Genomic DNA, 22,358 nt, shown 5'->3' on the forward strand with positions numbered 1-22,358 from the left:
ACCTCTGTAGGATGAGTACAATCCAATCTGGAAGCTGATTAGGTAAACTTATGAGAGGAGTCTTAAGTTAAACATTCAAAACACCAACTCTCCACCAAGTCCACCTCACCTATCCCTTTACTTCTGACTGTGAAGGTGGCTGTGGGGTCTAACTGACAGAGAGTAAGAGTATCCTCTGTGTGCTTTTTAAGGCTGTCATTCTTTTTTATTCATTTTCTTAATATTAAATAGTTGTCAAATTTAAAATAAAAATCCACATCCGAATGCCAAAACGTTGCATTCAAATTTTAGGTGTGAGTTAAGGAGGCTGCTTTAAGGCCCAGCCCGATGTACTTCACATAGAGTGCTCTGTTCCGTCTTACGCCCAGCAGCTTCCACATTGCTTTCAAAAGGCGGATGAGCTCGACAAGCAGTACCACTTCTGTTTCATCATTCACATTTTTTTCTATGTGTTTAGTGTGAGACCCCGACTCCAAATACCATTATCAATAGAGCTTTATTGGTGATCTCAGACACAGTAGATATTTTCCTTCTTTTCATTGAAACAAATTCATCAAGTGGGTTACAACAACACTGTAGCATACTACTTAGAAACATTTTGTTGTTTATTGTATACTGTTTCACACACAAATTCTACAAAAAAGTAGGCAGTATACACTCTGTACTGGGCAGTAGGCAGTATACAGTATGTTAGTATGCCATTTCGAACACAGCCACACTCTGATTACATACTAGTTATTTACTGTGAACCAGTTATTTTAGACAGTTTGTTTCAATAACCCGGTAAAAAAAAAAAAAAAAACGGTCTTCACATAATGACGTAAATTCTATCATCCCAGCAAGTGAAAGTACATTCAAACATTAAAAGTAATTTGTAATCATAACTTAAGATACATACCAATAACCATCATCATCATCATCTTGGATAAGTTTCTTACATTTATGTTTTACAAAAGCGATGTGCAAACACTAATGTCTTAAAGATATAGAAATAAAGAAAGTGAAGTCTTTATCAACTTTTTGCAGAAATCATAACAGAACCATAAACGTACAGAAATTCGTACAGAATAAAATATAACATGCATACACATTAGTAAATAGTAAAAATAATTTACATGTTTTTACTGAACAGTTTCATGTGCATTATGCTAAAATGTTGTTTAATATATCAAGTTGCATTTAAATTTTACTGTTAGTTTTATCTGTTATTAAATCAACTTAATTTAATCAAATTTGCCCCCTTGTTCAAGTCCTCGGTTAACTCATGTTCATGAATTAATATCAGCTCAGCATCAGTTTTCTGAAATAAACAGCTAGACAGTGACAGCTTCATGCATGCTCAGTATCTCAATGCTCATTGGTTCTCATGTGTTGAAAGTGTCTGAAAGAAACGGTTCTCGGTTCAGTTTACTGGTGATTCGAGAACTGTTGACTCGAGAACCGCTGTAGCAGTACCGTTTGTTCAGTATATCAGCGGCTCGTGCTCATCTTCTCCCAGTCTGCACAGCATGTTTCAGTGCTTCTGGAGTTACAAGGGTAACACATACTCCAGGGTAGGCCTATTGATTTATTTTAAGTCGTAGGGACTGTCAAGCTAGTCTGAAAGTGAGAAACTTTAGAAAATTGTAGATACATTTTCTGAGATGCAAACCCTTCTGGACGATTCCTTATGATTTGGTAAACTGGTTCAAAAGAACATTTTGTTCATGAAACGGACATCCTATTTCATTGGTAACCGTTGTAAACAAAGCAGTGTTGTGCTTATAAACATTACTTTAATATGCATTATGCAGAGTCAAGATAAAAAGAAAACAACATACTTTTATAAAGATAGTTCTGCTCAGTGATACACTATTTCCCCAAATCCAAATCCACAGAAGGAATAGGTAGATCGACACCCAGTGGCGACACACACTAGTGCTTCGAAACAGTGTTCCGGAGCATTGCTTGAAATGAGTCTGTCATGTGACCTAAATTAAGCTTTGTTACCTTACTACGTCACGCCGGGCTCAAACACAAAGCACTTTGATTGCACTGTCCCATATTCATTTAGTGCAATGTTATAATTATATTGGCCATACCTATATGTATTTATCTTTAAAATGGTGTATTGCTGTTAATTAAAGGACTACTAGCAAAAACGATTACGTGTGAATGTCTGTTGTCTGAACACCATAAGGGCTCAACCACTGTTCCCAAAAAGAATAAAGTGCTTTCTCAAAAAGTTTGATACAAGTAAAAATGAAGAACAGAAAGTCTTTATTGTCATTGTATTTTGCAAAATACAGGGAAATTTGGAAACTCTTATCGCTGCATCTTGCTAATGACATATATGCTAATTAAATATACAAATAAACATTACAATGACAACTTACATCAAAACATCTGAATGACACAGTTGGTGTAGGGATTTTTCCTGACCACCAGATGGTGAAGTATAGCACCAAAGTGTCAAAAGCTTCGAAGAAGAGACCTGCACTCCCACGGGAGCAGAAGCAACAGTGGTGTGCGGCACAAGACTTGACGGGTGATGATGGGTGGGTCGAGACTCGTGTGCAGAATGCGTTAGAATAAAATGATTCACGGGACATAAATTGTTATTCAACCATTGCACATAAGCAACAAGAAAAACTATTATAAATAACTTTTAAATATTTTGAATATAAAAGTGTTTCCCAAAGCATAGCATGTTGAAAATAATATACCAGAAGTCCCCGGATTATCTATTATTTCAGGTAGATTTTGGAAGTGTGGATTCCTGCAACATTCTAATTGATAATATTCCCCACAATCCACTGCATTTTGGCAAAGGATTGGGTTCAGAACTACAAACATGAATAAAAAGTGTTTAAAAAACTACAAAAATGTGGATGCAAATGACTGACCAGTTAATGGTGCATTCGAGTCCTCCTGGGAGGTTCATATTTATGAGTTGACAAGTTGTTATTAGGACGTCAGGTGCATTCAAGTCACTTTGAACGAAACAGGAGGGCAATTTCACTTTTCTACACAAGTCATGTCCACCCAACATGACTTGAACATAACAGTAGAGAGCTTGAGATAAAGGGGCTTCAGTTACTAATAATCACAATTAAACCGTGTAAAAAACAAACAAACATTCATATGCAAAAACAATGTGAATTTTGAAATGTTTGGCCATTAATTCTTAGCCTCGTTCGGCACATCCCTAGAAAACAGTAATGCATACTCAACACTGACAATAATGAAAATCAACCAGCTTAAACTGAAATAGAGGGATATAAAAATAAGGTGAAAGGAATCTGATAATCAATGAATAACCATAGCAACAAACTAGAGACTAAATGAGTAAACACTGAAACTAATTTATAAAGAAAGGCAAACAGAAACAGAGCAAACAAAGTAAAACAAAACGAAATCAGAACATAACACAATATACATAAACGATTACCTTGGCAAAGTATATTAATTGCCCACAAATCACCATTAAGTACTTATAAAATGAACAGTAATACATAAATGCTAATTCATAAACAAACATACACCTCTGTGTAATAGAAAACACTTGTAAATAATGGATATATTGTATCTGCTATATTTTTTTTTATGTTATTCTATATGTCGTGGAATGAATAGGTAACAAAGACTCAAGCGCAAAAAATTGATTTATTAAACCAAAAATATTAAATAATCGCTGTGACAGGAACATAAAACTATCTAACTAACATAACTCTATCTATCTATCTATTTATCTTTTTCCCTCTCCATTCTGTCATGGAATCTGAGTTCCTTCCCGCTGTCGCCTCTGGCTTGTTTAGTTGTGGACACCTACTATTCAACTATATTCTTACTATTTTGACTGAACTAAATGGACTGTGACATGACTGTTTTCTCCAGGGCTACTGAATAGATTAAATCAAATAAATTGATAACTTAAGATCTTCAATGACTCAAGCTGAACAAATACATTTTTGTTGTTGTTGTTGTTTTTTCAAACTTTGTTGTATTTTTTTTTTTTTTCTGTTATCATTATAAACCTGATTTGTTTTGTAACATTTCTATTTTAAAAAGCACTATATATAAACAAAAGGTGACTTAACTTAATATAATCACAAAAACTCAACCACACGCTACACACATGAATTCTGGTTTCAGAGCAATGTAGTAGGTTTCCTGATTCTCTGACTGAAATCATATCTATATGTTTTAACTATTTAAATCATTTTCTATTTCCCTGTCATCGTTGGCCAATTCTATATACATGTAGTCTTTTAGTTCCTCTCTGGTTCTCTGCATTTCCTTCAGGACATTGCAAAGCTCATTATGTGTTTTCCTCATCTCTGCAATGGATTTGAGAACACTGGATCTGACCTTTTCTGGATCATCTACTTTTCCCTGTCTCATTTGGTGTATGTCTACCGAATCCATCACTATGAAGGCGACATCAAGTATGACTAGTAGTCCACTTAACACACCTGAGACTGCTTCTGCTACTACTCGTCCTACTCTTGCAGTCTGAGTAGCAATTCTGCTAACATTTGCCAGCAGACCTAAATTCATGAGTTGTGTGGCACAGAACATACTTCTTCTGTCTAAATTGCATGATATTTCTACATTGTCAAAAGTTGATGTGCCAAAAAAAAAACTGAACTTCGTGATTTTTTTCAGTACTTTTCTCAATGTATTCAGCGGTGTGAGAATTGGTTCGCTTACAGATTCATACTTTTGCTGAATTTGTTCAAGGCTCTTTCTAAATGATTTTTGTTGTACAGTATTAGTAATGGTGGATGCAGCACCTGTTACTCCACCTGCAACTCCAACTCCAACACCAACACCAGTAACAATCAGAGATGCACCGAGAGTGAACGGTGCCAAAATTAAACCAACTAATGCAGTGATTCCTCCAGCTGCTCCAATCACTGAACCTGACAGACTGCCAGCTGTGGCGCTGTAATGTGCAGACTCCATCGAATCTGTTATTCTTCCCCACTCACTAACTAAGGCTTCAAGGTCTTTATAGTGCTGGTTGTAGGCCTTATCATAGCTGTTGACAGACTTAATGAAACACTGAATCAGTGCCTGTGGAGTTCTGCTGTTTCTGTCCACTGCATCTTCCAGGAATGGTTTTGCTAGAATCTCTTCAGCTGAAGGCCTTTCTCTAGGGTCACGGTTGAGCATTTGTCTGATTAATTCTCTCAGTTCTACTGAGTATCTCTCTGAGATCTGAGGGAGGTTTCCTGTCAAGCTGACTGCATGAATTACGTAACGCTGCATGCCATCTGCCTGTGGAGGAATTATAAATAATAAAAAAATCTGGTTAGTGTCAGTAGGGGCTGAAGAAAAAAAAAAGAAATAAAAAATAGCTGGAGATAATTGCAACCAGTGATGCATGATACACAAGAGTATTTTGAATGCAGCTTCCAAAAGAAAACAAAAATGAAAAATAGGCAAATAATATTTGCTTTATTTGATTCTGTGTAGCACATCACTAACTGCTAAATTCAAATATTCATCTATGCTTTCTTCTTCTTCTTTTGAATTTGCGGCAGCATAGACGCATCACCGGCGTATTACTGCCCTCCTCAGGTCATTTGAGGCCTCGGTTTATCCTTTAAATCCTTGCATAAAGTCCAGTCTTGTGCAAAAACTTCATAAAAATCTTTGTAGACTCATAGTCCTTTGGGTTAAGAATAGTCTGAACAGATATATTAGAGACTCCACATTCTAATAACTCTGAAATCATGTGACATCTTGCTGTATGATGGTTGGAGCACTCCATTATTACATGATTCACCGTTTCTTCTTGTCCACATCTACATCTGCCATCTAGATGTTTTCCAACCCTTGCTAACCCAAAGTTTAGTGCACAATGGCCCAACCTTAATCTAGTTAGAATGACACTCTCTTTCCTTTCTAATGTTGTATTTAGGTTACGTCCTACTGTTGGCTGAACAGAATAATAATGTCTGCCTTTATGTCCCTCATTCCATTCTTTTTGCCATAATTTCAATGTTCTTTCTTGGATAATACTTTTACATTCTACCCTACCGAACATAACCTCCAACTCTACTTCACTTTTATTTACTGCACTTCTTGCCATTTCATCTGCCTCTTCATTTCCCTGAACACCAATGTGAGCAGGTACCCAAATAAATCCAACTGTACTCCCCATTTTATTAACTCTATTAAGTGTTACTAAGACTTCTACAACTAAATCTGCCCTGGCTTCACTTTTCCTTCCCTTTAATGCCATTAAAGCAGCACTTGAGTCTGAACAAATTATTCTTTTCCCTGGTCCATTTTCCTCCACCCACTCCAAGGCCAATAAAATAGCCACCAGCTCTGCAGTAATGGCTGACATACTATCTGTTAACCGCTTTCCATTCATTAACTTCAGCTGAGGAATACTTACTCCTATTGCGGTTTTCCTACTTCTTAACTTCATTGAACCATCCGTAAATATCTGCACATACTCGGGCCAGATTTTCTTTAAATGATTATAAACCATATCCACAGGATTACCTTCATATTTCTTTATTTGATCTAAAATACTTAGGTCCACTTTAGGGACTGGCAGTAACCATGGAGGTACTGGAGGCCAAATAATTACTGGCGCGATCATGATATCATTCACTCCTATATCCTGAGCTTCCTTACCTATTGACATCTTCCCACACTCTTTTTTATTTCCATCCCTTTTCTGGAGTTCCCAGTGTTCCTCTAATAAAATCCTAGCCGGGTTAGAACAATTATGACTTCGTAGCTTTGTCCAATAAAACAGAAACAATTTATTCCGTCTGAGCTCTAATGTAGTCTCCCCCATTTCAATTAACAAAGCATTAAGTGGAGTAGATCTCATTGCTCCTCCACAAATTCTCAATGCTTTTGCTTGAACTACATCCAATTTGTTTAAAACAGATTCTGATGCTGATCTATATACCATGCAACCATAATCAATATTAGCTCTAATTATTCCCCTAAAAATCATCATTAAACACTCTCTACTTGCACCCCAATCTATTCCAACTAAACATCTTAAGGTATTAATAACCCTCTCACACTTTTTCACTGTATTATTTATGTGCTCTTTCCAAGTCATTCTTTCCTCAAACCAAACTCCTAAAAACTTAAATGATTTAACTTTTTCTATAGGACTATTATAAATACTTAAAGTCTTATCTAAAAGTTTCCTTTTTAGACCAAACACAACATATTTTGATTTTGATACTGAAATTCTAAAACCCCATTCATCTGCCCATGCCTCTACTTTATTAATTGCTTGTTGTACTTGTTTATAAATATAATTCAAGTTCCGCCCTCTTTTCCAAACAGCTGCATCGTCAGCAAATAATGCCATTCCAAAACCTCTATTTAACTTACTAAAAATATCATTAATCATTACATTAAATAACACTGGGCTAATAACACTTCCCTGAGGGGTTCCATTTTCCACATTTTCCTTACTGGACATAGATCCGTCTACTCTCACCTGAATGGTACGCTCCTTCAGAAAATCTTTAATCCAATTTAACATCCTACCTCTTACCCCTGCATCATATAGCTTTATCATTAAGCCCTCTTTCCATACTGTATCATAGGCTTTTTCTATGTCTAAAAACACACTCATGACAACTTCCTTATTCGCCATAGCTCTTCTAATATCTAAGTCCAACACTAATACTGAGTCCATAGTAGATCTACCCATTCTAAAACCACTTTGATACGGAACAAAGAATTCCTGTTTCTCAAGCATATATACTAACCTATCCGTAACCATACGTTCCATAATCTTACATAAAACAGCTGTAAGAGCAATTGGGCGATATGATTTAGGATCATCTGCATTTTTCCCCGGTTTTAATATTGGAACAATTGTTGCATGTTTCCATTCCCTCGGCAAAATACTACATTCCCATACTGCATTAATTAATTCCAAGACTTCCTCTAACACGACATCATCCAAATGAAGAAATATTTGATATCCTATTCTATCTCTACCAGGCGTTGTATCTTTCCCCCTAGCGATAGCTTGTTTTACTTCTTCCACTGAAAAATATGCATTCACCGCCCTCATGTTATCTTTATTATATTCAAGTTTATGCTTCTCATTTTTTAATTTCTTTTCTCTTTCCTTTTTACTAATTGGGCTAATGCTTTTAGAACTATGCACCTCCTTAAAGGACTTAACTAATAAATCAGCTTTGTCCTTATTTTTAACTGCTTCCTGTCCCTCAAATTTTAACACCGGAATTTTATTAGTCCGATACTCTCCTGTCATCCTATGCACCAGAGCCCATAACCTCCTAATGTTTGTTTGAGGTCCTAAAGTACTACAAAACTTACGCCAGCTTTCCCTCTTTGCATCTTTTATAACTCTTCTAGCCTTAGCCCTTAATCTCTTATATTCTATTGCACATTCTTCCATTGGAAACTTCCTTACCCTTCGATATGCCTTATTTCGAGCTAACACTGCTTGAGTACATTTCTCATTCCACCAAGGCACCATTTGCCGTTCTTTTGGACAATCAAACTTTGGAATGAACTCTTCTGCTACCTGAATCAACATAAAGCACAAAGAATCATTCCATTTGTCTATATCGTCTTTAACCACATTATTAATCTCTTCCTGAGCTCTTATATTAAATTCTTCCCACCTAGCCTTGGAATAATTATATTTTTCTGACCTGTAATCCTGCTCTTTTACCAATTTCCTCCCAAATCTACTTAAAATTGGCACATGATCACTCCCAATCGTGTAGCGATCCATTATATCCCACTCTCCTCTCGTGGCTAACTCTGGAGAAGCAAACGTTAAATCTAAACATGAACTACCACCTTCATTAACCTGAAATCTAGTAGGTCTACCATCATTTAACACCACCAATCCGTGTTTATCCAAAAATTCTTCTAAAATTACCCCATTTCTATCCCGAAATCTACTACCCCATAAATCACTATGTGCGTTAAAATCTCCCACCCATATTACTGGTAACTCAACCTTATCCATTATTCCTTCTAATTTTTCCTCCTCTAATATTAAACCTGGGTTGTAATAATTAATCACAGTGATTTTCCCTCGATCTGACCAAATTACACCCACTACACATTCAAGTTCAGAATTTATCTCAATTCTTCTATGTTGTAATCCTAATTTTATAAAAGTAGCACACCCACCCCCTGCTCGATTACCTCTGTCAGCTCTTAAAATTTTATAACCTGGAATGACAAAATCCAGGTTTGGTCTAAGCCATGTCTCCTGTACACATATCACATCTGGTCGGACTACAAAAGCATCAACAAATTTCTTAAATTCCTGCCCATTGGCTACTAAACTCCTAGCATTCCACTGCAGTATATAAAACATATTAAATACTTAACCTATTTCGTCCTCTGATGACTCACGTCTTTCCCCAGATTTACCTTTCTCTTTAATGAACGGAGCTTGCTGGCTTCCTGTTAATCCTCCATGCATATACTTATACAACATTTCTGGATGAATATCTTTGATCCCTAGAAATCTATCCGCCACCGCAACTACTTCCCTTGCAACATCTGATTTATTCTTAGCTCTCTCCATAATCCTCCACACAGCTTCTGAGAAAAAAGCTAAAAATTCTGCCTTTTTGATAACTATGTCATCATCGGGCGTTTTCTCCCACATCTGTTGTTGCTTTACCACACCTACTTCATGACCAACACTTGTTCTCTCAATTCTTTTTAACGCTTCTGCATATGACAACTTTTTCTCGTCCCTCATCTTCTGTACTGCTTCAGCTTTTGCATGGACTGGGCATCCCCTAAATGCAGCTACATGACTACCCCCACAATTACAGCATTTGATCTGACTTTTACATTCTTTGAAATCATGATCTTCGCTACATTTCCCACATCTGCGTTTACCCTTGCAAGCCACTGCTACGTGCCCGAATCTCTGGCAGTTAAAGCATCTTAGTGGTGGCCTTTCATACTTCTTAACTCTGAAGCATAAGTAGCCTAGCATAACTTTTTCTGGTAGTGTTTCTTCCATGAATGTCAACATTACTGCAGAGCTTTCTCGCCCATCATCTCTTTGTTTTTTCCCCAAACGTCTTGCTTTGGTCACTTTCCCTCCTTTTAAGTTGCTTTTCAGATCTTCCTCAGTAATTTCAAAGGAGACATTATAAATAACTCCTATTGACTCATTAATTCCAGGAATAAATCCTTCTACACCCTTTCCATTTAAGTTCTTTACTTTGCAGGCTTTCTTTTGCTGCTCAGAAGATTTACAAATGATCATTAACATTCCATTTGCCATTGTCTTAGCATGTCTGATGTCACCTATCTCTTGATTTATAGCGCTTGATAACTTCAAAGGGCTAATCGATCCAAAACTCCCTTTTCCATCTCTAACTTTAAAAATCACTTTAAATTCTTCGTCTCCTGGATTGTTCTCCATTTTCCTACTCTTAACTTGTCTGTCTGTATCACTATCTGTAGAATTTTCAACTTCCTGAGGGATTTTACGATTTCTTTTCCCTTTTTTACCCTTCATTTTCATCCATTCCCCTTCAACCTTCTCATCCCCCCCAGATCCATCCAACATAGGCTGAATGTCAGACTATTCACCCGAAAGTGATATATAGTTCGTTCAGTTTCAATCAAAAACCCCTTTTGTTGATTTCCAACCTTCCTCGATTCAAACTCGAGCGCCACCAACGTTACCGGTCAGCTGACCAATCGCCGTCCCAACTCATCTATGCTTTGGCTGGAGCTGAGCCAGATGAGTTTTCAAAGTGATATTCACTCACCTAAAGGATCATTAGGAACACCTGTTCAGTTTCTCATTAATGAAATTATCTAATCAACCAATCACATGGCAGTTGCTTCAATGCATTTAGGAGTGTGGTCCTGGTCAAGACAATCTCCTGAACTCCAAACTGAATGTCAGAATGGGAATTAAAGGTGATTTAAGCAATTTTGAGCGTGGCATGGTTGTTGGTGCCAGACGGGCCGGTCTGAGTATTTCACAATCTGCTCAGTTACTGGGATTTTCACGCACAACCATTTCTAGGGTTTACAAAGAATGGTGTGAAAAGGGAAAAACATCCAGTATGCGGCAGTCCTGTGGGTGAAAATGCCTTGTTGATGCTAGAAGTCAGAAGAGAATGGGCCGACTGATTTGAATGCTTTGAAGAGCATTTTTGACTGAAATAACCACTCGTTACAACCGAGGTATGCAGTAAAGCATTTGTGAAGCCACAACACGCACAACCTTGAGGCAGATGGGCTACAACAACAGAAGACCCCACCGGGGACCACTCATCTCCACTACAAATAGGAAAAAGAGGCTACAATTTGCACGAGCTCACCAAAATTGGAGAGTTGAATACTGGACAAATGTTGCCTGGTCTGATGAGTCTCGATTTCTGTTGAGACATTCAGATGGTAGAGTCAGAATTTGGCATAAACAGAATGTGAACATGGATCCATCATGCCTTGTTACCACTGTGCAGGCTGCTGTTGGTGTAATGGTGTGGGGGATGTTTTCTTGGCACACTTTAGGCCCCTTAGTGCCAATTGGGCATTGTTTAAATGCCATGGCCTACCTGAGCATTGTTTCTGACCATGTCCATGCCTTTAAGACCACCATGTACCCATCCTCTGATGGCTACTTTGAGCAGGATAATGCACCATGTCACAAACCTCGAATCATTTCAAATTGGTTTCTTAAACATGACAGCGAGTTCACTGTACTAAAATGGCCCACAGAGTCACCAGATCTCAGCCCAATAGATCAGCTTTGGGATGTGGTGGAACGGGAGCTTCATGCCCTTGATGTGCATCCCACAAATCTCCATCAACTGCAAGGTGATATCCTATCAAAATGGGCCAACATTTGTAAAGAATTATTTCAACACCTTGTTGAATCAATGCCACATAGAATTCTGAAGTTCTGAAGGCGAAAGGGGGTCAAACACAGTATTAGTATGGTGTTCCTAATAATTCTTTAGGTGAGTGTAATTGGTCATTATAACCAATCACACATGATTCTGTTGAGCTTTTGAATGCAATGACCAATCAGAGGTGTTCTGATGAGTCATCGCTGAAACACTGGTGTTTTGTTCACTGTGTGTTCTCACTGACTGAATTCTGCTCTCTGGTGAGATCTCTCATCATTAAAGGGGGGATGAAATGCTATTTCATGCATACTGAGTTTGTTACACTGTTAAAGAGTTGGATTCCCATGCTAAACATGGACAAAGTTTCAAAAATTAAGTTGTACATTTGAAGGAGTATTTTTGTTCCAAAAATACTCCTTCCGGTTTGTCACAAGTTTCGGAAAGCTTTTTTCGAGTATGGCTCTGTGTGACGTTAGATGGAGCAGAATTTCCTTATATGGGTCCTAAGGGCACGTCTGCCGGAAGAGCGCGCGCTCCCGTAGAGCAGAGCACAGACATTCAATGATCAGAGCGAGAGCGAAATGTCACAAAAGAAGTGTGTTTTTGGTTGCCAGGGCAAGACAACCCTGCACAGATTACCAAAAAAAAAACCAGCATTAAGGGACCAGTGGATGGAGTTTATTTTTACAGAGCATCAACGGAGTTGTGCAACTGTTTTTGTTTGTTCCCTGCATTTCGAAGATGCTTGTTTTACAAACAAGGCCCAGTTTGACGACGGATTTGCATATCGTTTATTTCTTAAGGATAATGCAGTCCCAACGAAAAAGGGTCACGATCGTGTGTTGGAACCGCAGGCGGTGAGTAAAACTGCTTCAAATATCTCTGTGTTGTTAACTTAGCTATTGGCGCATAAAGTGGAACTTAGTCATTTTCCAAAACCGCTAAGCAAATATATACAGGTTCAATACATACTACATAGAGACGTCCTGCTGTAGTTGTTGCTGCGGCTGCTGCTCTTGTTCAATTTCAGCCACGGGATCTGATTCTGGATCATAAATAAACGGCTGAATCTGACTGTTAGCCATGGTTTGTTTTGGATGATGGTTTTTTCCTCACGGTAATGTCACAGCTTCCAAACGCTCTCAACGCAAAAGCTTACTCGCGCTCGTGATTCTTTAGCTCCACCCACACGTCACGCCTCCAGCCGCTCGTGTTTTTCCAGGAAAAAATGGTACAGACTATATTTCTCTTATAAATATAATAAAACTAAAGACTTTTTGGAGTTATGAAGGATGCAATACTACTGTATAGGTACTCAAGATTAACAGGATATTGAGTGGAAACGAGCATTTCACCCCCCCTTTAACAACAAAGTGCAGATGTGCGTAGTAAGATGTTCATTTCACAGTGTAAACAGCTTCAGTGATTATTGAGAGTGCTTGATCTCTAGCTAGACTAAAGTCTCCTGAATATGTTAATAATAATGTATGCTAAATGTTCTATGTTGTCTTTCTGTAAATTGAAAGTGTTAAAATTATTAACTTGTAATATTTTATTTAAATCATGTAAAATACAAGTGAGCCGTATTTTATTTTAAGCTCTTTTATGACAGATAAGTAACCAGTGCTTGAAGTAGTCATGATAGTCATGGCAGTCATATACATTGCACACTGATTCCCTTTACTGGTTGCACTGAAAAGGCAGCTAGAAGCAGGAAATATGATGTATTTATAAGTTACCTTGTACAGGACATTTTCAAAACCCGCTTATTTTACAGTCATATATATATATTTTAGCAGCTTTCAAAAAGTGGTGGGGACATTTCCCACCCGTTCCGTCTGCAAAAAAGAACACCGTTTTCAACAACAACAAAAAATTTTATGTTCTCTGTGAAACCAGGCATGAGAGTGTTTATTTAACACTGGGGTTTTTGCTGTGTACCATGAAAAAGCACAGAGCTTTGAGTTTATACATTATAAAGATAATACAGACCCATCAAGTAATATTTTTGTAATTTGCATTTGTATGATGTATTTGTCACAGTTATGATCATAAGCAAATGGAATAAAGGAAAAAGCATTCATTTGGAGACTATACTCTTTGTTTTTGGCCAGCTTGCCTATCAGACAGATCATAAAATCATTGTTCTGTATTGGAGCAAATGAGGGACCAAGGGACTTAGCTAACATGAAGATGGGACATTGGAAAGAGGTGTCTGCAGTGTGTCTGCCCTGAATTAATAATATCTAGTGCAGCCACTGCAGGTTTAAAGCCCACCAAACCACAGAGCCCACCATAGACAGGTAGCTTTCATCTGCGATGATGAATGAGGCAGCGCCTGAGAGGAGGAGAGCACTGACCATCGCCCCAGAGTCGATGCCCCACAGTGAGTCTGATCAACTGTGTGAGCCGGCAATATCCATTCATTTAGTGGAGGGGGACAGTACAGTCTGGCTGAGTGATTGGGAAACTGAGATAATGCTCCTCACCCTGTGTCTCCTGTGCCATTATCTCCGCTGGTCCTGCCCAGCATAAAGCCCGTTTCATGATGAAAGTGTGTTCACTAATCATGCCTGTCCTCCCTCTCCCGACTCCTCATCAAGATTCACCCAGTCCTTCAGCCCCATCTTTGCTGGTTCCCTTCAACCCATTGTCTTATCACCTGATGCCTTGCTTTGGATGAGCCTCGGGTCTTGTGGTCACCAAGCAAGTGGATCCCCAGTCTTCTCCTCAAACTGCTGGTCCAGTCGCTCCAATGACCTGTTGGCTCCACCAGACTCTCACATCCCTCTGGCTCTACCTTTTGACATCCATCACACTGCCTGTGCCACGGATTCAAGAGCCTTCCACTGTGCTCCATCTACCCACTCTACTGCTTCAGCTGGCTCTGCTTCGGGCCCCATTCACAACACTCTGCCTCAGTCTGGGCTCCAGCTTGAACATTTGGCACTGTGGTTACGCCTTGGTCGCCCTGAACCATCGGTGTCCCATCAGATCTCCATCTGTACTTAGGGCTCTACTATCAATATCTTCTTTTCTATCAATCATTCCCTGGATGTCATCAGTCAAGAAGCTTGGGTTAAACTAATTTTAGTTTGTTGGATCAGCAGTTATGCTAATGATGTCTCTATTTTGTTTCTATGTTTTGCCACGGGTAACTAGGATTTACACAAGCTCCAGTCTGGATCCAGAACACCTGAGAAGAGATGATGCTGACTCTCAGAGGACCCCAGATGATGCTAACCCTGAATCAACAAACAGAACTAACAAATATTGCTACATGTGTGACTGCATCATATAACAATTATTAATTAATAAAATTAATAATGTTCATCGTCTAGCTGACTACGTCTTGTATTAATTTTTTCTAAAAATCCTGTCATACGCGCACAAACTGACAGCCACCACCATAAGCTACTACTAAATATTGTAGAAACATTATTTTCTGTAAAGTTGCTTTGTAACGATTCGTATTGTAATAAGCGCTACAAATAAACTTGAATTGAAGACTCCATCATTGCTTCTCCCTTCGTCAACTCCACCATGAATTTGCATCCACGTGTATCACCTGACCTCTCCTCTCGTCCCATCCTCACCTCCCTGGTTCTTTCCACTGTGGCTTCCTCCTTCATGAGTTCTTCATACACCTAAGGAACTACCTCCTCAGCCCCTTAACAGCACAAGGCCGCCACTGCCCAGAGGGGGATGTTCTGTCACAATTACACTCTTTTGTTTCATTTTCATGGATTTTTAGTTTGTGTCACATGTCTCCTTTGTTTTAAGTTCCAGTCACAATCTGTTGTCATGGAAACTGATTCAATCATCACGCATGCTAGTCCTGTATTTTGTATCCTCTGTGTATTTAGTTCATCAGTTTGATCTGTTCAGGGTCCTGTACTCTTTTTGCACAGCACACTGTTTTGTTTAGTTTGCTTGTTGTTTAGATGTCCTGATTTGCGTCATGTAATGACTCTTTTATTTGTACATTTTGGCAAGTTATCACTTGACTGAAAATGTGACAGTAATATGGTGTTTTTTGGAAATAAATAATAAAAAACTACTCACCCACACATCAAGCATGCAGAGATCATGGAGCACCCATCCCAATGACCATATGTCACTAAAATAGCCAATGCATGACAAATCAATAAGTTTGTGTGCACTGCCCAGCCAGCAATGACATGTGGGGCACAGATGAGGGCTTCATGGGCGTCAAATGTAGGCCCTATTATGGGCTTGCACCCGGGATCCACATTGGGGCGAGCCATGGAAGCCCAGACGTACTAAAAGTGGGACCTGTAAGGGTACTGCATGGGTCTTAATTGGGCAATTCATGTCAGACCCATTTGGGCCCCACCTGCCCAAATGGGTCTAAAGTGGGTTTGCATCCAGGATCCAGCCGTGGATGCCCAGATGTGCTTTAAAAGGGATCTATAAGGGTGTTATGTGGGATCTTAACTGGACAATTCATTACAGACCCATTTGGGCCCCACCTGCTTAAAGGGCGTTTAAAGTGGGCTTGCACCCGGGATCCATACGGGGGCCAGCCGTGGATGCCAAGAAGGGTTTTAAGTGGGATCTGTAAGGGTCTTATGTGGGTTCTTAACTGGGTAATTCATGTCAGACCCATTTTGGCCCCACCTGCCTAAAGCGGTTTAAAGTGGGCTTGCACCAGGATTCAACCGTGAATGCCCCTATGGGCTTAAAGTGGGCTCTGAAAGGATCTTATGTGGGTCCTAACTTGGCAATTCATGCAAGGCCCATCTAAGCCCAACCATGCCAAATGGTTTAAGGAAACAAAAATGAAGAATGAATATAAGTCCAAGATAAATACAAGACACTTGACGCTTTGAACTGGAATTAAATATATTGTTAAATTGAACAACAAAAATGATCTTAAAAAAAAAAGATTTAAATGTTACAAACATACCAGTAACAAATCAAAAATATATAAAAAAAAAAACTCTGAAAAAAAAACCTCTCTAAAAACTACATTAATACAAAATTCACTCATGGCGTCTGTGTGGTGGACGCTCCTTTTTCCGGCCATCCCCACTCAGCCCATAAATATGCCATGCAGGACCCATATATGTGTTCCCAGTTCAAACCCATGTCCAAGTTGGCCCATGCCTGTCCCTTATGGGGCCCATGTAATCTGCTCATATGGACTTTCTATGTGGGACTCATACTACATAACCTACATGGGACCTGCTGATTTCACCCAGCCAAAGCCCATGCCCACACAGTAACCATGGATCCCGTACTTAACCCATCTGGGCCCCACGTCATTGCTGGCTGGGTGTATATGTGCTATCTACTTAAAAAAAAAATTATCGTTACAAAAATACTCATTACATTTTTGAGTAGTTTTAAAGATTTCTTTAATGGAATCTACCTGAATAAATCATGTATTTTTTAGTCTGTGACACAATGCATTCAATATTTTTAGTTGCAGTTGCAATCAAAATTATTCAACCCCCTTGACTTGCAAGACAATTTGCTCTGGAGGATAACATTTTAGGAAATCAATTTAACAAATGCATCAGTAAAATATTAGAGAAAGTTTGTTAATACACTTTTGAGTGATTCTGAGAATGGAACATTGATGGATCATGATAAAATTCGAATTGGCTCTAAACATTTATGTTCAAAATTATTCAACCCCCTTTGTGCAGAATCTTTTATTCTTTAAAATCACCAATAAACGCTGTCTGTAAGTGTTTAGAAGCTTCTGCCACCTCTCTACTACAGTTTTGGACCATTCATCGCCTGAAAAAGCTTTCAGATCACTGATAATCTTTGGTTTTCACATTGCCACTGCTTTCTTCAAATTCAATCAGATATTTGAAATGAGAATTAAGCCTGGAGACTGAACAGGTCACTCAAGTACATTCTATGACTGATCCCTGAACCAAGCAGAAGTAGATTTGGATGTGTACTTTGGTATGACTGGCCTGCAGGAAAGTCCATTGATCATCAGCTTCAGTTTTTGCACCAAAGGCATCACAATTCGTGTCAAAATGGCCTGACACTTTAAAGAATCCATGATGTCCTTCATACAGTCAGGATTTTCACTTCCTTCTACAGTAAAGAAACCCCATAACAGGACTGATCCACCTCCAAGTTTGTGGATGGAAATGGTTTTCTTCTGCTTATGAGCTTTGCCTTTTTTGCAGCAGACATACAGCTGATCCATGGGTCCAAAAAGTTCCAGTTTGTTCACATCACTCCATATAACATTCCTCCAGAGCTCCACAAGTCTACACAAATGAATTTTATCAAGTTCAAGTTGTCCTTTGTTCTTCTTGATCAAGAGTGGTATTCTACCAAATGTCTCAACATAAAGGCAATACTTGTCTGCTGATCTTCTTACACACTGCTTTGAAATGGTTTTCCTCCTTTCATCGGGTCATCTTGCAAGTCTTTGGCTTAACATTGCAGATTTTTGTGAGATCTCTGTTGACATTTTTGCTACTCAACTTCAACACATGCATGGGCTAACTGTATGTGTAACGGCTCAAGCTAATTCTGTTTTTAATAGAGTTTCTAAAAGCTCAATTGTGTTTTGAGAATGTTTTATTCCCCACCATGCAAATAAGTGATTTAAAAACAGCAATGTTGAATAGGGGTTGAATATTTATGACATAGCAGTATTATTAAAAAAAAAATCTTATAACTCAAAAGTATTACATTATATATTGACAATATCACTTATAATATGCAAGTGAACTGTTATAGATACAATTTTTATTTTATCCTGGATCTTCACAAAAGCTTGTATTTGTAAAGTACTGCAGTCTCTAGGGGGTTGAGTAATTTTGATTGCAACTGTAAATGTGCTTTCTGCTTTTATATTTTAAATCTCAAATGTGTGTGATTTTGAGTGGATGGAAAACACTGGAATCTGATTTTGAATCATGTTGTTGAATTAAATTTTTGTATGCTGTTAAAACAGCACAAGTAGGAACAATCTTCTGACTTCACTGTCATTAACAAAAAAAAAAGCAACACAGGCAACTGTATTAACATGTGCATTGATCTACAACCTAACCAATACACATTTTCACCTTAATTGTTTAAATAATATTTACAACACCACTAACTCCCTTTTTAGAGTTTAAAACACGTAACTGTTATATTTTTAGACAACTAAAATAGCCTTCATGGAAAGATCTTAAGGAAATTGTAACCGTTTTATGATGCTGAATATAACAGTTTATATAGACTCTTTATACACTCTTACAAGCTTACCTCTTGGAATTATATCTCCTCTGACAAACTTCTGGGCTGAAATAGAGCTTTGCACCCACAACTGAATTAGCATATTCATCAGCTCTGCAAAGAAAACACAATGTAAACTCAAACCTATAAATGTCCAGGACTTTTGGTTTTGGCCAATAATTAGCATTTTGATCCATCTCTAGTCCCCATTACTGTTTTTATTTACCTTTCCAATACTTTTGAGCATCCAAAATCTCCCAGATTGATGTAACCATCTTCAGTCAGGAAGATATTCTACAGGGACAACAGAAATCTCAGAAGTCTAACAGATTTGACTTTGTGATATGATTTATTGAGCTTTATCAGTGCATACCTGAGGTTTAATATCTCTGTGAAGAATGTTCTTCTCATGGAGATAACGCAAAGCCAGACAAATCTGAACAAGCCAGTCAAGAATCTGCACACATGGAGAAAGGTGTGTGTATTAGTGAGTCTTGAATGTGTGTGTGTGTGTGCGCTCTTGTTTTTTTGTCATATCAGGACACAACTCTGTATAATGACATGGGTATGACACAGATATTACAAGGAGAGGGTGACTTATGAGGACATAACCCATGTCCCCATTTTTCAAAACACTTATAAATCATAAAGAATGAGTTTTTTTGAGAAAGTAAAAATGCACAAAGTTTCCTGTGAGGGTTAGGGTTAGGTGTAGGGTTGGTGAAGGGACATAGAATATACAGTTTGTACAGAATAAAAACCATTACACCTATGGGATGAACACACTTTACACAAAAACAAATGTTGTGTGTGTGTGTGTGTGTGTGTGTGTGTGTGTGTGTGTGTGTGTGTGATGTCCACACAAGGGTTTTGTATTTTATGGGTGTAGCATTCATGTTTTGTTTTGTATCACAAATTTTGGTTTTGATACGGTTGTTTAAAGTATATAGCATGGAATGTACAGTATGGATGTATGTCTGCCTAAGAAACTCACCTGTTGTTCTTCAAAAAAACTTTCTCCTTGATGTGTTTCCATGACTTTTGAAAGATCTCCTCCTTCACAGTACTCCATCACAATATAAATGCGTCCCGCATCATCTAAATAAATTAACATTCATTCAAAGAATACTTTAACTCATAATATATTAAAATAGCTTCATTTTCTGACAGCTATACTGATGTTTTTGTAATTTATATTATTTATTTATATATAATTTTGCTATTCTGCTTGAGTCTCCATTGTGGTTAGTAGTTGTATTTAATTTCTAAGAAACACAACAAAACATCACCACTTTTTTTTTGATATGTAACAAAGGAAAATAAGTGGACAAAGAAGAAGAACAAACCTTCAAATGAATTCACATAAGTAACAATATATCCAAAGCTGAGCTCTTTCAGGATTTCAACTTCCTTTCTGACTGCATCCAGCTCCTCCTCCTAAAATGAAAAAGAATAAGAAAATAAAAAAATCTAAGAAAATGTTGTCACTTCTATGGTGAAATACTTGAGTAATATTTGGTAAATGCTTACATCTCTGGAATTCATCTGTTTGATCACATAAGGGTCTCCTTCTGTGTCTTTCACCAGAAACACTATTCCTGAAGCCCCTCGGCTAAGTTCTTTCTCTATGGTGTATCCTTGTTCTTTTAGCACTTCTGTAATCAAGATTTAGAGTAATTTCTACAAAAATAGTGTAACCACTACAGACAAGAAAACAAAGATTTTCAAACTTTGAATAAACTGAAATGATTTTAAAGTGCTCAAAACACCAAAAGGTGTCCCCTGCTGGTCAAAACTGTGTAAATGCAATGAAGACTCAGTCCAAACATTCATAAAAACATTTGAATGTGTACTTTGTTTAATGCAATCTACATAAAATACTATTACATATATTTTCCTGAATAGTAATTTATTTCAGAGACAAAAAACTGTTTGTTCACAGTGTCACTCCAAATCTGATTATTCATGATTCCTGGTCTAAACAATTGACTTCCACACTGTGTAATAGTAACTTTCAGTTTGTTTCTTGACACTTTTTTCATTTTCTGGAATATCTGCATTGGTTTCTATGGCAAAGATTATGACAAATAAAAACAAGATTATGATTCTCTATTACAATATAAATGTGTAGCCACCACACTGGACTGTCTAATGAGGAATACACATACAAGTAGGTTGTCATACCTGTAAGTTATCAACAATTTGTTAAAATGAATGGCTACTATTAAATAAATAAATAATAATAATAAATAGATAAAACAATAATAAATAAGATGCATTATTTCATTGCTCCCCTGACTCTGGTCCACTCTGGTCTATTATTCCCATCAGATTGTTTTTTGTAAGGGATATTTGATGCTTTATGCTGCTAATAAATTTATATTAAATTTTAAATTAAATAAAAAAATAATAATTTAAATGTATGCGTTTTATCCAAAGCGACTTACAGTGCATTCAGGCTATCAACTTTTACATATCATGTGTTTCCGGGGAATCGAACCCCCAATCTTGCACTTGATATGGCAATGCTCGACCAATTGAGCTACAGGAACATAATATAAAACAAATGTTACTCAAATTTAATATGAAAGTAATACTCACCGATTACTCCAGCAGGAGTGCTGTGATACCGAGCCATCTTTAGGAGAAAAATACTAAATCTTAATGAAGTGTCCGTGATATTAACACTTTAAATATTATTGATCGGGCCCTGTTAGTGTCCATCCTATAATGCAACTGAATTCTGTAAGATCTCCTTATGAATTTTAATCCTATCTTGTCAAAATACAAAGTACAAAAATATATATTTATTTTTGCATAAATCTATTAATCAACCTCAGTCTTGAAAAAAAAAAATATATATATATATATATATATAGATTTGGACTTTAGATTCTAGCATTAGATTTATTTTTTTTCTCCTTCATTTGTTGTTGGTTGCTGCTTTTGCCCCAGTGACTTCCATTATAATGATATTTTTTGATTGCAAATACATAACACCATATAATCATGCATTCTTGTTTGTTGGTGGTGTTACCTGTTGGGAAGTAAACAGGTAAAGTTTGGGAGGTAAAATGAAAAAAATAAAATAAATAAATAAATAAATATATATATATATATATATATATATATATATATATATATATATATATATATATATATATATATATATATATATATATATATATATATATATATATATATGGTTGATCACTAGGTGGGACCAATAACCCTTTAGATAGGCCTGTGCAAAATAAAGCTTCGTTTTTGACTTGTATA

General features: G+C 37.4%; 1 protein-coding gene across 2 annotated transcripts; it reads right to left on the minus strand.

Moving 5' to 3' along the window:
* Positions 1-485: 485 nt before the first annotated feature.
* LOC128017790 (serine/threonine-protein kinase Nek1-like) lies at positions 486-21,793 on the minus strand. 2 transcript variants are annotated; one of them, XM_052603324.1, is made up of 9 exons: positions 21,681-21,791; positions 20,610-20,734; positions 20,426-20,516; positions 20,074-20,177; positions 19,453-19,536; positions 19,306-19,373; positions 19,110-19,193; positions 15,924-15,978; positions 486-5,262 (listed from the first exon to the last, which is right to left on the minus strand). In XM_052603324.1, exons 1-9 carry the CDS (start codon positions 21,715-21,717, stop codon positions 4,186-4,188), a joined length of 1,725 nt encoding a protein of 574 aa, XP_052459284.1. In that variant the 5' UTR covers positions 21,718-21,791; the 3' UTR covers positions 486-4,185. The 2 variants fall into 2 exon arrangements, with proteins under 2 accessions (XP_052459284.1, XP_052459285.1); XM_052603325.1 differs by lacking the exons at positions 486-5,262; positions 15,924-15,978 and adding an exon at positions 17,002-18,841 and having other exon boundaries at positions 21,681-21,793.
* Between the last annotated feature and the right edge of the window lie 565 nt (positions 21,794-22,358).

The sequence above is a fragment of the Carassius gibelio genome, chromosome A7 (assembly GCF_023724105.1).
Source record: "Carassius gibelio isolate Cgi1373 ecotype wild population from Czech Republic chromosome A7, carGib1.2-hapl.c, whole genome shotgun sequence".
Taxonomy (NCBI): Eukaryota; Metazoa; Chordata; class Actinopteri; order Cypriniformes; family Cyprinidae; genus Carassius; species Carassius gibelio.